Source organism: Colius striatus, chromosome 9, assembly GCF_028858725.1.
Source record: "Colius striatus isolate bColStr4 chromosome 9, bColStr4.1.hap1, whole genome shotgun sequence".
In the NCBI taxonomy this organism is placed as follows: Eukaryota; Metazoa; Chordata; class Aves; order Coliiformes; family Coliidae; genus Colius; species Colius striatus.
The window spans coordinates 15,570,696-15,584,309 of record NC_084767.1 but is presented as its reverse complement, the minus strand read 5'-3'; the positions used below and the strand labels follow the sequence as shown (position 1 = coordinate 15,584,309).

Sequence of the window (13,614 nt, the reverse complement as noted above, 5' to 3'; positions counted from 1 at the left end):
CCTCTGCTGCGAGACACGGGTGTGTAACTCAGGAGCCAAGGCAGCAGCCCAGGCCTGCCCATGCCCCTTGCTCCAGCACTGCCAGCTCGCAGCCGCCAGCCCATGCCTCGCCATGCTGCCTCCTGGGGTGAGCGCAGCTGCTGCCAAGGATAATGCTCAACAGTCCTTGTTCCAGACACCCAGTGCTTCCAAAACTGTTTTCTCTGAATGCAAATGACCAAACACACAAACAGGCAAGAGGAGCCGTCCCGTTCCTCAGGCCGAACAGCCGCGGCCGCCAGAGGGCGCCGCGCACCAGCCTCGCACCCGCCGAATACCAGCGCCTTTGTTTCACTGCCACGCCAGAATCCCTCCGCGGCCGCGCCGCAGCGGGCCGCAGGTGTGGGATCCCTCCGCGCCGCGCCCGGCGCCGCGGCCAGACCCTGGGGAAGCGGAGCCCGGCCCGGTGCCAAGCGCCACAGCTGCCGGGCTACAGCGGGTCGCACATCTTCCCTCAAGCCTTTAGGCATCTGCATGGAGAGCACTGACCGACCTTTACATTGGCTCTGGTCTGTGTGTAACACACGTGGTTCTGTGACACGGTGAATGGAGCAGACAGGCGTCGGAAGGGACCCTCCAAGACATCACTTGCCCCATGCAGCCATGCACTGGTTTGCCTGGCAGATTCACTCATCTTCAGCCTCCTGGCCAATCCAGGACATCCTCTCTCTTCTAAAAGGGAACAATTTAAACTGAAACCTCTCTTCCTTCTAGCAGAGTGGTTGTTGCTATGCAGTGTTCCAGGACACTTGTCCCAAGAAACACACTGTTGATCTGTCTTGGTTATTCAATAATGTGACATAGCAGGAAAGCAGATGGACAGCACCTTTGACCTGGCAACCCCTCTGGTGCAACACAGTCTCGAAACCTTTAAACACTTTACCCAGAACTTCATGGGAGAGCTTTCAAGCACTCCTCAACCTTGATCTACTACTCTGGGGACAGAAAACCCTCCTTACAGCCTGCCTTGCTTTCCCAGCAAGCTCCTTGGCCCGCAGTAACATAGCTCAAGCAATCCTGTTTAAAGAGATAAAGCTGGGAATACTGCATATCTGTGTTGGCTCTGAACTGTTCTTCAGCAAACATCTGCTCCAGTTCCACCGAGCTTTCTGCACCCTTAAAAATGTGTTTCTCCTCCCTTTTGGCTGACACAGTTCAACACTGTTACTTTCCTTCATTAAAATCTTATTTCATTGCTTTGTTGTATATGCATGTGAAGGACTTCCCACCAAACCACTATCTGACGGATTTTTGTCTCATTAGCCTCTTGATCAGAGCAGGCTTCACTGAATAAATGCGGCTAAGGAAAATTGGGTTGTAAACCAGATCTGCAGCAACCTTCTCTGTTCTTCAAGCTAATGGCCTAAGAATTTGTGCTTTCCCTTCCTCCCTTCTCCAGAGGAAAAGCCATGTGATCAGAGAGAAGGTCATTCTGTTCCACCCTAAAGAATGTACTTCAGACTGCCTTCAGCCTCCTGTCACTTGCTCCCTCACCTCCCTAGCTGTTTCTCCTATTCCCATTTACCTGACACACATGCACAGAGTCTTCACCTTCAGTTCTTCTATCCTCTGTCAGGCCTTAGGCTGAAGAGAGCAGGATTTACACAAAATATAACAGAAGAATCAGCTTGAAAGACCTCAATCACTTTTCATGTGAACTTACATCAATGTACTGTGGGGGAAAAAAAAACCTTTGTGGCCCACAGATAAAGCATCCTATTGAGTTTACAGAAGTGTGTGCAGTGTTTTCTGGCCACAAACTCAGCAGTAACTGTCAAGATACTGATTTTTAAGGCTAAGAGATCATTAGGACTACAGAGACGCAAATGATAGTGAATTAACTAGCCCAAGAAATGGCTGAATCATCTCTCTGCCCCATCTACTCCCAGAGCTGTTACTGCTGGAGCAGGAAGGAGTGGGTCTCGCTATCTGTTCCTGCTGGGCTCACCACTCTGTGTGCCAGCACCCCACAGGAACTGAAGCCCCCCTCATGTGGTAAGCCAGGCCTAGAGCTCTGGAGGGATTTGGCCACTTCCCTTCAGCCTCTGCTGAGGCAGACACAGCTTAAACTGGTAAAACAAGGCTTAAAAGAAAGTCGCAGCATCTGAGCTATCAGCAGCACACACAGCTCTGACCTGACTCAGCAACACCCTGAAACTATGGATACATATGGGAACAGCAAAGGACTCAGCCCGTTTTTAAGGGATGGTCATGGAGAAGAAAGCATGATGAGAAACAGATCTATGACAATAAAGGTTAAGGTACTTTTATTATAAAAGTCTATACAATGAGCACCAGACATAGCAATGCAATTATATCTGGTTTAGTTATATATATTCCATATCTATATATCCATATAGATATATAGGTTTTGCTTTTACCAAAGTAAAACTGTTCTATCACAAAATGCCTAGTTCTACTGTTTATTTATTGCTCAACAAGGATGGCACAAAACACACTCAGCGTAACTGTTGCCATGCTTATCTACTATACGGAGTAAACAGCCAAACACTGCATAACAAACACAAAGCAGCTGTTAATTCTGAATTGGAACCAGTCTGATCACTCACTCACTTATAAAAATATTGGAATCATATAGATTTAAGCATTATAAAGGAGGAATATATTATTTAAAACATTTAAATAGTGCATATTGACATTTTGCATGTGGTATATAAAACACAAACATTCATGTACAACACTATACAGTACACATTAGTTTCAAATGTTTGGATACACCCGTGTCTGCAGACTGATAAAAAAGGAACTGAAGTGTACATTGCACAATGGAACTGAATGAAATTGGTAAATGGTCTCAAGACTAGTTTAACCTCATCATTGTCTAAGGTCCCGGATCCTTTTGCAGTTAAAAATCTAAAATTAAAGGCATACCACCAGTGCTCAATAGTTTTAGTGCTTTTTTTTTCCCCTCAATTCCAAAATTACATGCCTACAGAGTAAAACAAACCAAGAAGTATTCCACAGTACACAGATAAAATCTGAGCACTAAAATCCCACTTTCAACGTATCATATGCTTCATGACAGAACAGCAAGCCTATGAGGTTCCATGCCAGCCATCTCTTACTTTGTGAGAAAGTTCTTTTTTGGTCTTTGATAAAGCAGGGTGAATAATAGCCACGGTGACATTAGCCAGTCATAAAACATGCAGTGAGAGCAGGTGCATGCAAAACATGGCCACAATCCAACTGATACCTTGAAGAAAACAAACGAACAAACAAAAAGAATCATTGAGAAAGCACCAGTTAACACAAAATTTGCCACCTCAAACCAGCTGCTGATGGCTGCTGCGGAGCATATCAAGCTAGTAGCTAAATCATCATTCAGCACAGCAGATGTGATACTCAAAACGTTATTTAGTTTCAACTCCAAAGGTAAATCATGCAAGGCCCATAAATTGTTTTGCTTACATTGTAAGGGTTAGATCACTTATTTTTATTCTCCAACTGTAAAACAAAATTGTGATAAACAGTAACTTTTTCATTCAAACCTGACAGTTCGCCCTGTGGTACGCCATTAACTACACTGACTTTAGCCCTTGATACCATCCTTCTTTCAGGCAGAGTGGAACTTTTAACTGTCCTAAACCAGCTCTTTTCTGTTGGAGTCTGAGAGCCATCAGGTTTCCCATACACCAAAATGTTCGTTATGTTCCTCAAATCTTCCGAAAGCGGAGATGCAGTATCCAATTCAGACAGAACACTATGTCACCACTAACTGATAAACAATAATCCATCAAATAAGAAAAATCAAAAACAGTAACGTAAGTCCTGGAGGCAGCATGTGACAGAACTTAAGCGTTTTCCAAGTTTTAAAAGACACTAAGCAAGGTCACTTTCTGGTTTGTCCACTGTCATCTTTATGAAGGAGGAAACATGACCAGTAATGAGCAAAATCCACAGATGGTAACGATTACTGTGTTATAGGTGCAATTTAGAATACCAAAAAATTAAAGTTGTTCCACAGCAGTCCTTTGAAAGGAAATTTCAGTCTGTTTTGCAAATATTCCAGGAAAAGGAGTTGTACATTTTATTTGCTGACTTTTTTTCCCCTGTAATAAAAAAACGGGCCAGAGGAGTAGTTCAGTGTAGCATTATGTATTAATAATTTCTTCAGTAATGCAAAAAGTTAGTAATAACGAAAGTCTCAAAGTTCTTGGATGCTAAAGAAAAAAAAAAAGCTATGTGGTGGTTTTGGAACAAGATGGATGCATCTGTAATAGAAAAACGTTGATGGAAACTGTGTTTGCTAAAGTTGGATAGAGCAGTCTCGAACTTCGAAATCTTAGGTGCTGTTTAGACAGGACCTACTTGCCCTCAAACATGCTATAGTGGCACCACAATAAAGTGCACAAACTGGATTCTTTCAACAGTGCATGACAAACTAACACAAGCACCCCGTAAGTACAGTGGTAGTACACGGAAACATCATGTTAACCAATGGGTTGGAGGAACAGAATTTAAATTGATTTTGAAGAATCTTGTTTGCTGATAAGGACTTCTAACAGCCGAAGTTTGGCTTTAATTTTCTTGTACTCCCTGTACTCATCAAGCATTGGAACTCGATCTTCTTTCTGTACATTCCTGTAAGAAAAAAAAGCACATTTAAATTTTGAGAAAATCCTCCATACTGCAGCAAGCCAAACACAAAAGCAGCTCTGTGCAGTTTTCTCAGGACAGGTAAAAACTTTTTGGCAGCTTGTTCACCCAAAATAAACACATCCTTGTATTTTAGTTCTTGCCATTGCCTGAAAGTGGTTAGAAAACCCAGCAGCATTTATTCAGCACAACTGTTGCAGCATTGTTTATAAATCCTTAAATTCTTCTGAAGATTTTAACAGGATATGAAGACTTTCATTTCAGAACCTCTGCATACATTAAAGTTGGTCTACTTTTTGATTCCATGATACTTTTTCACTGTACATAGACTCTCCCACGATTGATAGCAGAGAATTATTCTTATTTAAGACTGGAATATCATAAATTCATCTATTAATGTGACTTATTGTCACAAAAAATAAAATCCCAGAATCATTTAGGTTAGAAAAGACCTTTAAGATTAAGTCCAACCGTTAACCCAGCACTGCCATGTCCTTCACTAAAACCATATTCCTCAGCACCACGTGGATTTGGAATATCTCCAGGGATGGTGACTCTGCCACTTCCCTGGGCAACCTGGTCCAATACTTGACAACCCTTTTGAAGAAGAGATTTTTCCTAGTCTATAACCTAAACCTCCCTGAGTGCAACGTGAGGCAGTTTCTTCTTGTTCTATCACTTTTAACAGAAGAGACTGACCCCCGCCTATCCACAAGCTCCTATCCTGTATCTTCCCTCAGCTTTCTCTTCACCAAGCTGAACACTCCCAGCTCCCTTCAGGCACTCCTCAGAGGACATAAGTCTTCATTATTAACCTCATTATCTGCCATTAAAATCAAAAGGACTTGTCCCAAATTCATTAAGTAAATGATGAAGCCATGTTTGTGGAATTTGTGCAACCAATGGTCCAGGAGTTTAGTGTTAAGGAGAAACACAGCAAAAGGTATAATTACGTGAGAATGTCTGCCAGTCAAGAAAGTGCCTGGGCTTGCAGGAGTGATGTTTGTTTTGTTCCTGAGGTGACACGTCTCAAAAATCCTACTACTACACACAACAGGCAACAGTTCAATCAAATTCATAACAGCACATATGAAAATAAGAAACCTAAAAGAACTAAACGATACATAAAAGAACAAAAATTATATACCCCATTATTGGTAAAGCAAACATCCCATCAGGACTAACTGGAACAAAGCAAACTTCCCTGCCCTGTGTCAAAACTGAGGGATAATCTGAGGGGTGGTTGGTTTTTTAATAGTTAAAAATCCATTTTTAATAAATATTTTTAAATGTTGCACTTCTATTAAATGGAAAAAACCACATTCTCTATTTTCATTATTACGTCGGTAACAGAGGAAACAAAACTCTGGAACAGGTTTCCTCCACTATTAAAAATACACAATCAGCTTCCACTTGGCAACATTCATGCAGAAAGCTGAAAAAAATACTTGGCTACAAAGTGAGGCTGCTGTCCAGCATCTGGTTTTGTGCTACACAGACCTTCCATTCTGCTGATAAAACTCCTCTTCAAATTCTCGTAACGTCTTCCGTAGCTTCTTTTTTTCAGCTCTGGCTTTCCACAGTTGCTCCAATAATTCAGGCCTAAAAAGTTCAAGTGAAAGAGAAATACTGTCAGCTATACAGGAAAACATAAATTCTTCAAAGTGCACTTCAAACCAACTGAGCTAGCTGCAGCAATAAGACACAGGTCTTGCTCCTAAGGAATATGCTATCTGTCCGGCGGTGAAACACTGGGAACAAACTGGTAGTTAATAAAAAGAGTATAAATTTGCTGCTGTTTACACAGCCAAAGTAAGGTTGAAGAAGGTTTAGAAGATACTAAACTGAATACAAAAACATCTTAGATAACTTGGAGGAAACACTCATTCAAGTCAAACATTTCCTGAGAAGTGTCACTCCCATCCAACATCATACGTTTGGCATCAGGCCTGACAGTGCCCTCTCTACTTGTGCTGCTGGTATAGGCTGTCACGTGTTACTGGTACGTACATAGAAGCGGCGCGGGTGCTGGACAGTCGAAGGTCCCGGGTCAGTTTCTCTTGACCATCTTCAACATCAGACTCAGAATTTTCAACAGGGCTTAAAACAGGTGGTGTTTGGACTGTGGTTTTTAAGATATCGTTCAGATCTGTAGACAAACCATCACTTTCCTCTTCTTCTTCCTGAAAGCCAAAGCAGCAATTCAAAACAAATATGAACTATTTTGGTTCCCTATTACACGTGCTGGGAAGGATTTTTTTAAAAATACAGACCTTAATTTCTTCAAAGAAATGAGCAGTTTCTCCTTCAATAATGGGCTGTAACATCTGCCCCCGCCTCTTGGTTGATGGTGACCCCTGCAAAAATGTAGGTTTGCTTCGTTATGTACAATTAGACATTAAATGCTGTGTGTGGTCAGAAGTTTGGTCAAGTCCCCTAATACCTGAAGGCTTTTTCTTCTTTCAGAAGAAGAAAAGACTGCAAACATACTTAGCATAGATAAGTACAACCATGTAAGCCAAAAATCTCAGATGCTCAAAGTATCCTTGTCAAAGTAAAAATACCCAAACCCCTAATATTGTTCTCCTGACTTAAAATAAAAAACACTCACTCTCATTCTCCATGTTTTGTAAAAAATTCAGAAACTGCAAAGATCTCCGTATTTCATTTGTACTCTTCTGCCTCCCAAACCAAACCACAAGGAGATTATAAAAAAATGAAGTTACACAATGACAAAGCTGTTTTGTATCTTCTGCCAGGCATACATTGGGAATATAGTACTGCCAGCTTCTTTTTCTAGACCACTCCAAAGCCCTGTAATTTAAAGTGCTATGTAAGAGTTATCTATTGCCACCTCAGAGTCAAAATCCTTTGAACTTCAGCCTCAACCAGGTGCTAGTGCAGGTGTTACTGTAGCTGCCTGTCGCACACGTCCCATTATGCCCTGTGCATCCACTACTCCTGGACAGCACAAGCAATTTCACAGATTGACTCTTTTAACAGGAGAGAGATGAAACACAAAAGCCACACAGACAATGACCTGTCAAAAAAATGTTAATTCACAAAAAATAAATAGCTTCTTATGTCTTTGGACATTTCCATACAGGCTGCAGCATACATCATTTGCACACCATGACACCACAAGACATCTCTCACAGAAGCAAGTGTTAAAAAAACTAAACCACAATTCTTAAAACACCTGGCACCAAATATAGCCTACATAGAAGCTACCACTCAACAATCCCCAGCAATTAGAGAGCTCCATGTTGTGTCTCATAGGTTCCAAAAGCAGAGGCCTGTGAAAAATATTTTACAGTTGTTGCCTACAGCATAGATCAGGAACTACGTTACCAAGTTCTCTTCTGAATTTAAAATCCTTTTGGTTGGCTATCACCCATCCCATCATTTTACAAACGAACAAACAAAAATATAACTATGATACAGTCATAAGGATACTGATAATATGAAATACATCTCAGCTAAAGAGTAAAATTTTTGAGGTGAGAGATAGCATAAAACTCAACCCATCAAGGGCACCACCAATAACCTGTGCCTCACCAGTCATGAAGAAATGCTTAGAGGTTTAAGAGCAACCTATGGAGTTCAAAAAAGAATACTAATATCAAAGCCCTTCACCTGAAATATGACTGCAATGTAAATAACATTTTTATTTAAAAGCAGCTACCCAAAAATATGTGGGCAAGAAAGGAATGATCTTTTTCCCTTTATCACAACATATTTCAGTTGAAAAGGAATAGCTGAGAACAGACAGAACCAACAGGAACAGCCAATTAAGTTCCTGCTGAGTAACCTACTGCTCAGCTATGAAAATCTGACAGAGATCTGATCTGTATGTGAAGAGATTACCCCACATCAGCTACAGAGTTCTTTCCTTCCAAAAAGGACAAATAAGCTAATATCAAAACTGTTTTGTTGCAAGTCTGGGTCAGTGTGCAAGGTTTTGATTACAGCTCATGAAGAACAAAGACTGACATCCGTTTGTCATTCCCTGACTGTTTTACAGGCCCTGTGAACAAGGATACATTGATCTCCTTGCACAGTATGAACACTTTTCTTCCTCATCTCTTACAAGACCACAGAGAGCAGAAAGAACAGAAAGCACTTCAAGTTAGAAGGAAATGAAGTGAAAACACGATGAAAGGGTACAGATGTTGTACAGATGCTGCAGACACTGATAACATGTTTCTCACTGGGGAAGCATAAAGGAATGAAATGATTCTTGTGGCAACCCTATCACTCATGCCTCTGGTGACAGTAACCTGCAGCAGAGAGGCAAGCTTCACTGCAACCGCTGTTGCTATTCTTCAGAAGACTAGGAGTCCAACGTGTACTGTGGATCCATGCCTAGCACAGAGGACCTCAGCCACAGCAAGTTAGGACAGTTCATTTACTTCCACCAAGAACCATTTACTTCCTAAGAGCCACCAAGGTCACAGACAGCTTTGAACTGCTCTACTCTCAACAGTAAATCAAATGCCTCAAGTACAAGACAACAATGTCTTCTATCTTCCACAAGAAAGATTTCTTTTAAGGAACAGCATTACAGGCTCTTCTAAAGGCAGCCTAGCAGTTCAAAAGGGTAAAGAAACAGAAATAGCATTTGTTTTACTCACAAGAATAGGAGTAATGCTTGCTCTAGTTAACATTTGTTTTACAAGTCTGTATCTGTCATAAAGTGGCTTCACAATCTGTCTTTCTTCTCTAGTAACCTAAAGGCAGAGAAACCACAGAATTAATTATACCAGTCACTCAATAATATCCAAGCAAATACAAAGCAGTATGCTTCTCAGGCCAGGCCACGCTCATTCCTGTTAGGAGCATAAATCTACTTTAAATTGTGCCTATGAAATGGGGTCTGTGCAGATAAATTAGAGTAAGAGAGTGCTTTTTCCTTCTCTCTTTTCCCACTTTAATTCCTTGTATTTTCCAGGAAGAAATTTTAAAGACTTCTTAAAAGTCTTGGGAGCTTCAGTAGAAGCAAATCCTCTGTCTTTAAAGACTCACAGAAAAGCATCAAAAAAGGGACCAAGAATCAGGGAGAAGACCGCGTGCCTTGCAATGATGATGATTCTACAGAAATGACAGGGGAAAAAAGAAAGATGAAACTGTAGAGAAATTTTATCTGATATCCCATTTACTCTCAATTCATGGCCACTGTGTACTCTAACTTAATGAACCTTAAAGTTAATCCTGAACAATTCCTGGCATTTTCTCCCTACGGGGTTTGTAGAACCAGTGCCAATACCTCCACAGACATTATTCTTCCTACGCTTTTGAACTGAAAGGCTTGGTCAGATTTATACAGCAGTGCTGATTATAAAGCCAGTGTGCCAAGTCCAGAAGGCTGATAATTGGCAAGATCTAGTGACTGGACTGGTGATGCTGATCACTGTCCAAGATTAAAAACTCGGAACTTTAGGCACTAATTTCTCATCACCTACTCTAAACTGTAGCTCCAATTACAGAAGATGCACGCCACAGACTTGAGGAGGGAGAAAAATGTGTCTCCTCATTTCTGGTTTTGTGAAATCCAGAATAACATTTCAGGCCTTTTCCCAAGAAATTCAATAGTACTGCTTAAGACTTCTGTTTGTCTCAGACATGTAAGGCACCAAACACCACCAATCATATTGCAAACTCCAATAACCTATTCATTTGTGGAAAAGGGGCCTAGTACTACATACTTTTTTGTGGTTTTTTTACAAGTCAAAGCAATTACTTCCTCTGATGGCAACATGGAAAATCATAGATAACAGTGTTTTAGAGGAAAAAAAACCAATCCTCCCACAGAAGCATCAAATTCTGGTAACATTAGTGAACCAGAGTTACTGTGGTGCATGCAGATGTTAATGTAGTTTGATAAAACAAAGTGAGTCTTACCGGCCGGCCGTGTTGACTTTCATAATACAGGAGGCTTTTCTGCAGAGACGTTTTCTCTTCTACCAAATGGTCCTTTGTCATTTTCTGTCAGAAGATTAATTAATATTTAATCAAACACAAGGCACCTGAACACATTTTTCTAGGTTATCAGCTATACAGATGCTTTAGCCGAAGTTAGCTTAGTCAATACAATTCATTCCACCCTTCATCTATTAAAGCTGTCCAATATTGTCAGAGCATACTTGAAAATATTTTAATAAAGAAGAGGCAAAGAAATGTGCTTCATCTTCATCATTTCCTCACAGAGTTTGAAATACAAGGCCTTGGGTAAAGGGCTGCTAGACAAGAGGTATCGTTTTGTCTATAAAAGTGATATTGGAAGTGTCCAATTTTCCCTCTGTTATCCTTAAAAACAGTCTATCCAGAACCTTAGGCTTACTTTTATATCTTCTGGCAAACTTCTCTCAATTCGTTTTTCCTTTAATCTTTTCAAAATGAGTTCAAGTGTAGCTTCCTTGGTGGGCTTCTTCTCTTTTTGCACAACCTGCATCTCATCTCCATTTTCTTCATCCTCTTGGTCAAGAGAAGAACCAAAGCTTTTTGGAAGAGTGTTACTTCGTGGACGTGTTTGAGGTATGAATTCCCCATCTGAGTTCCTCTGCTTTGCATCTGAAATAAGAAAAGTTGCTCAATCCAAAGGTTTAAAAGAAATAACCCTCTCCATTTGGTTAACTGCAAATAAAGGAACAGTTTGCACAGGCAAAGTTTCTCCTCTCACAAACATACAAAAAAGCTACAAGATTGGTTTTTGAATAGTTCAGAATCTAAAAATGAAACATTTTTACTGTCCTGTGGATTTTCCTGAATTACTTAGCCATTTTACTCATGTAGATTATTTGTGTTTGTAGAAAAACAGAAACTGTAGCATCCCTTACCTTTTATTTGCTTTCTCAATTTGGTAAGTTCAGTCATCCATTTTAAAACCTTTGGATTGGCTGCAATATCACTATAGGAGGGCTGTAAAGCAATACAAACAAAACACAGTTTATGAAAGCAAACACTAAATCTTGTTTATGAATACCTCTGTTAAGATATGGCAATATTTATGACAGCAGACGTGACTTGCCACACAGATGCCACTCTTAGTACCAGACCAGATCTCAGCACCAACACAACGGACAACAAGTTGTGGAAATAAAACAAGACATCAGAAGTTGAACCAAAGAGTGGCAAGATGCTTCTGTGTCTCCACGTTCTCTCATCTGATATCCCCTCAGTCTCGCCATGAATGTCACTGTCTGCCCTTCTTTGGCCTCAGGCATTACACATTTTCTAGTATTGCTGTTGCCCAGCTCCCTTTTGCAGACAGCGGGGTTAAGATTATTCCCCTTTGTGAACCCGTAGTGATTAACTGATGAACTACAAGAAGTAACTTAGCTCTACCATGCAATCCTTTGTATAGAGTAAATACAGAGGTGGCAACTCACCTTACTGTTTTTCTCTTTTTCAAATTGTTCCTCAAATTGCTTTATTTTTTTCTGTAACTTCTTGACAAGCTGATAAGGTGTCTTGTCTTCCCTTTTGTCATCTTTTGAGCTAAATGATGCTCTTCGTGTTCTGCATTAAAATAATTTTCAAATGTCATTTAAATAAGTAAATGAGTGCAAACCACTTGCTTATTTCAGTAGCAGATGACTCATTTTTTTCCCCCTCCAGTTCACAAGCCATTCTTTTCAGGCTTTCAGTCAGAGCTATTTATTTACCGAATCTAAATGCTTTGATCTGCTGCCTTCAAAATGTGATGCGTTATTTTTTGCTCTCTAATTTCAGTAATGTCCCTACCAGAAAAACAGCATTTGAAATTTAAGTGTAATAAACTAACATGCCATTAATTATATTGTCATGAAAACAGTTCAGATCCTTCTGGTGGCTAGGCTAGTTATCTAAGTTACTAGATGCTCAAGTACTTGTCAAAGCACTGGGCACAGAATAAAGCCTAGGCTAGAAGCTACCACTGATCAATCCTGGGTAATAAGATGGCTCTACACTGTCTTGGGCAAGTTATTAGACACTTATCTATAAAACACCTACATCATTTTGTCAGACCTGCTAATATATTTCTAGAGTGTGTGATTCCAGTTTTAAATCATTTGCACTCCTTCAGCTCCTTGACATTTGGTGCTTGTGAAAAGCTTTTTTATTTCAAGACTGACAAAGAGTATTTTCTAGTACACAAGGTGCCTGAAAGATGCTTCAACCCAGCTAGTGACATATACATAGCTCAAGATTCCTACAAACACTAATCTAAGCATCTGTTAGTGTAGATCCTTATCAGTTTCACAGCTATTACAGTCAGCACTTTTCTGACGGTCATTCTGCATCATTTGAATAGCACTTGTCAACTATTATCTGCAGATAACTGGAGAAAACTTGGTCAAGTACCATCTCTATCAATAAATCGATTTCAGACAGGGACTTGGAGACACTAAATTCTGTCTTTCCTGCTCCAGATTTTCTCATTTTTATGAAATTTTTTCTTCTCTAACAAGCATGGAAATTCTTAAATTCACTTTCATCGGTATCAGTACAGGTCATGGGTTATTGACAGTTTTGGAGGGTCACACTGTCAAGTGTCACAGAAATTACTTGCAGTTTGTTTCGTTACAACTCTGCTTTCATATACTGGGTTAAGTGGGCTCAGTCCTCTAAATCTGCAGACCACACGCATTAAGAGTACTACCTCCTCCCTCTGTCCCACACCTCTCCCTCTAACAGCTGATACTTTCTTACAACCCTCCTGAATTAAGGCTCTCCACAGCTCAAATGAAGAATCTGCCCAGACCATTACTGCACAATTTAGTTGCAATGGTTTGTATGACCTGTCTCTCTTCACTGGAATTGGGTAACATGCTACATGAAACTAATCTGAAATTATCCAACCTGAAAATAGTTACTCATGCTACTGGAAAGAAAAAAAAAAAGAAAAGAAAAAAGCCATAGACCATCAGTCCAGGAAAGACTGGTAAACAAAGGATATAAATACTATCTTCAGGCCCA

The 13,614-nt window shown here is 40.4% G+C and overlaps 1 protein-coding gene across 4 annotated transcripts in view; it reads right to left on the bottom strand.

Moving 5' to 3' along the window:
• Positions 1-2,289: 2,289 nt before the first annotated feature.
• Positions 2,290-13,614, bottom strand: part of FAM13B (family with sequence similarity 13 member B) — a 50,167-nt gene continuing 38,842 nt past the window's right edge. For 3 of the 4 annotated variants that reach the window (XM_062002182.1, XM_062002185.1, XM_062002184.1), the window contains 9 exons: positions 12,045-12,174; positions 11,493-11,574; positions 10,997-11,226; positions 10,558-10,641; positions 9,291-9,386; positions 6,930-7,013; positions 6,667-6,839; positions 6,157-6,258; positions 2,290-4,641 (listed from right to left, as the gene is read on the bottom strand). In XM_062002182.1, the coding sequence (XP_061858166.1) occupies positions 4,518-4,641; positions 6,157-6,258; positions 6,667-6,839; positions 6,930-7,013; positions 9,291-9,386; positions 10,558-10,641; positions 10,997-11,226; positions 11,493-11,574; positions 12,045-12,174 (1,105 nt within the window). In that variant the 3' untranslated portion in view covers positions 2,290-4,517. The remainder of the gene's footprint in view (positions 4,642-6,156; positions 6,259-6,666; positions 6,840-6,929; positions 7,014-9,290; positions 9,387-10,557; positions 10,642-10,996; positions 11,227-11,492; positions 11,575-12,044; positions 12,175-13,614) is intronic. The other variant, XM_062002186.1, reaches the window with a different exon arrangement.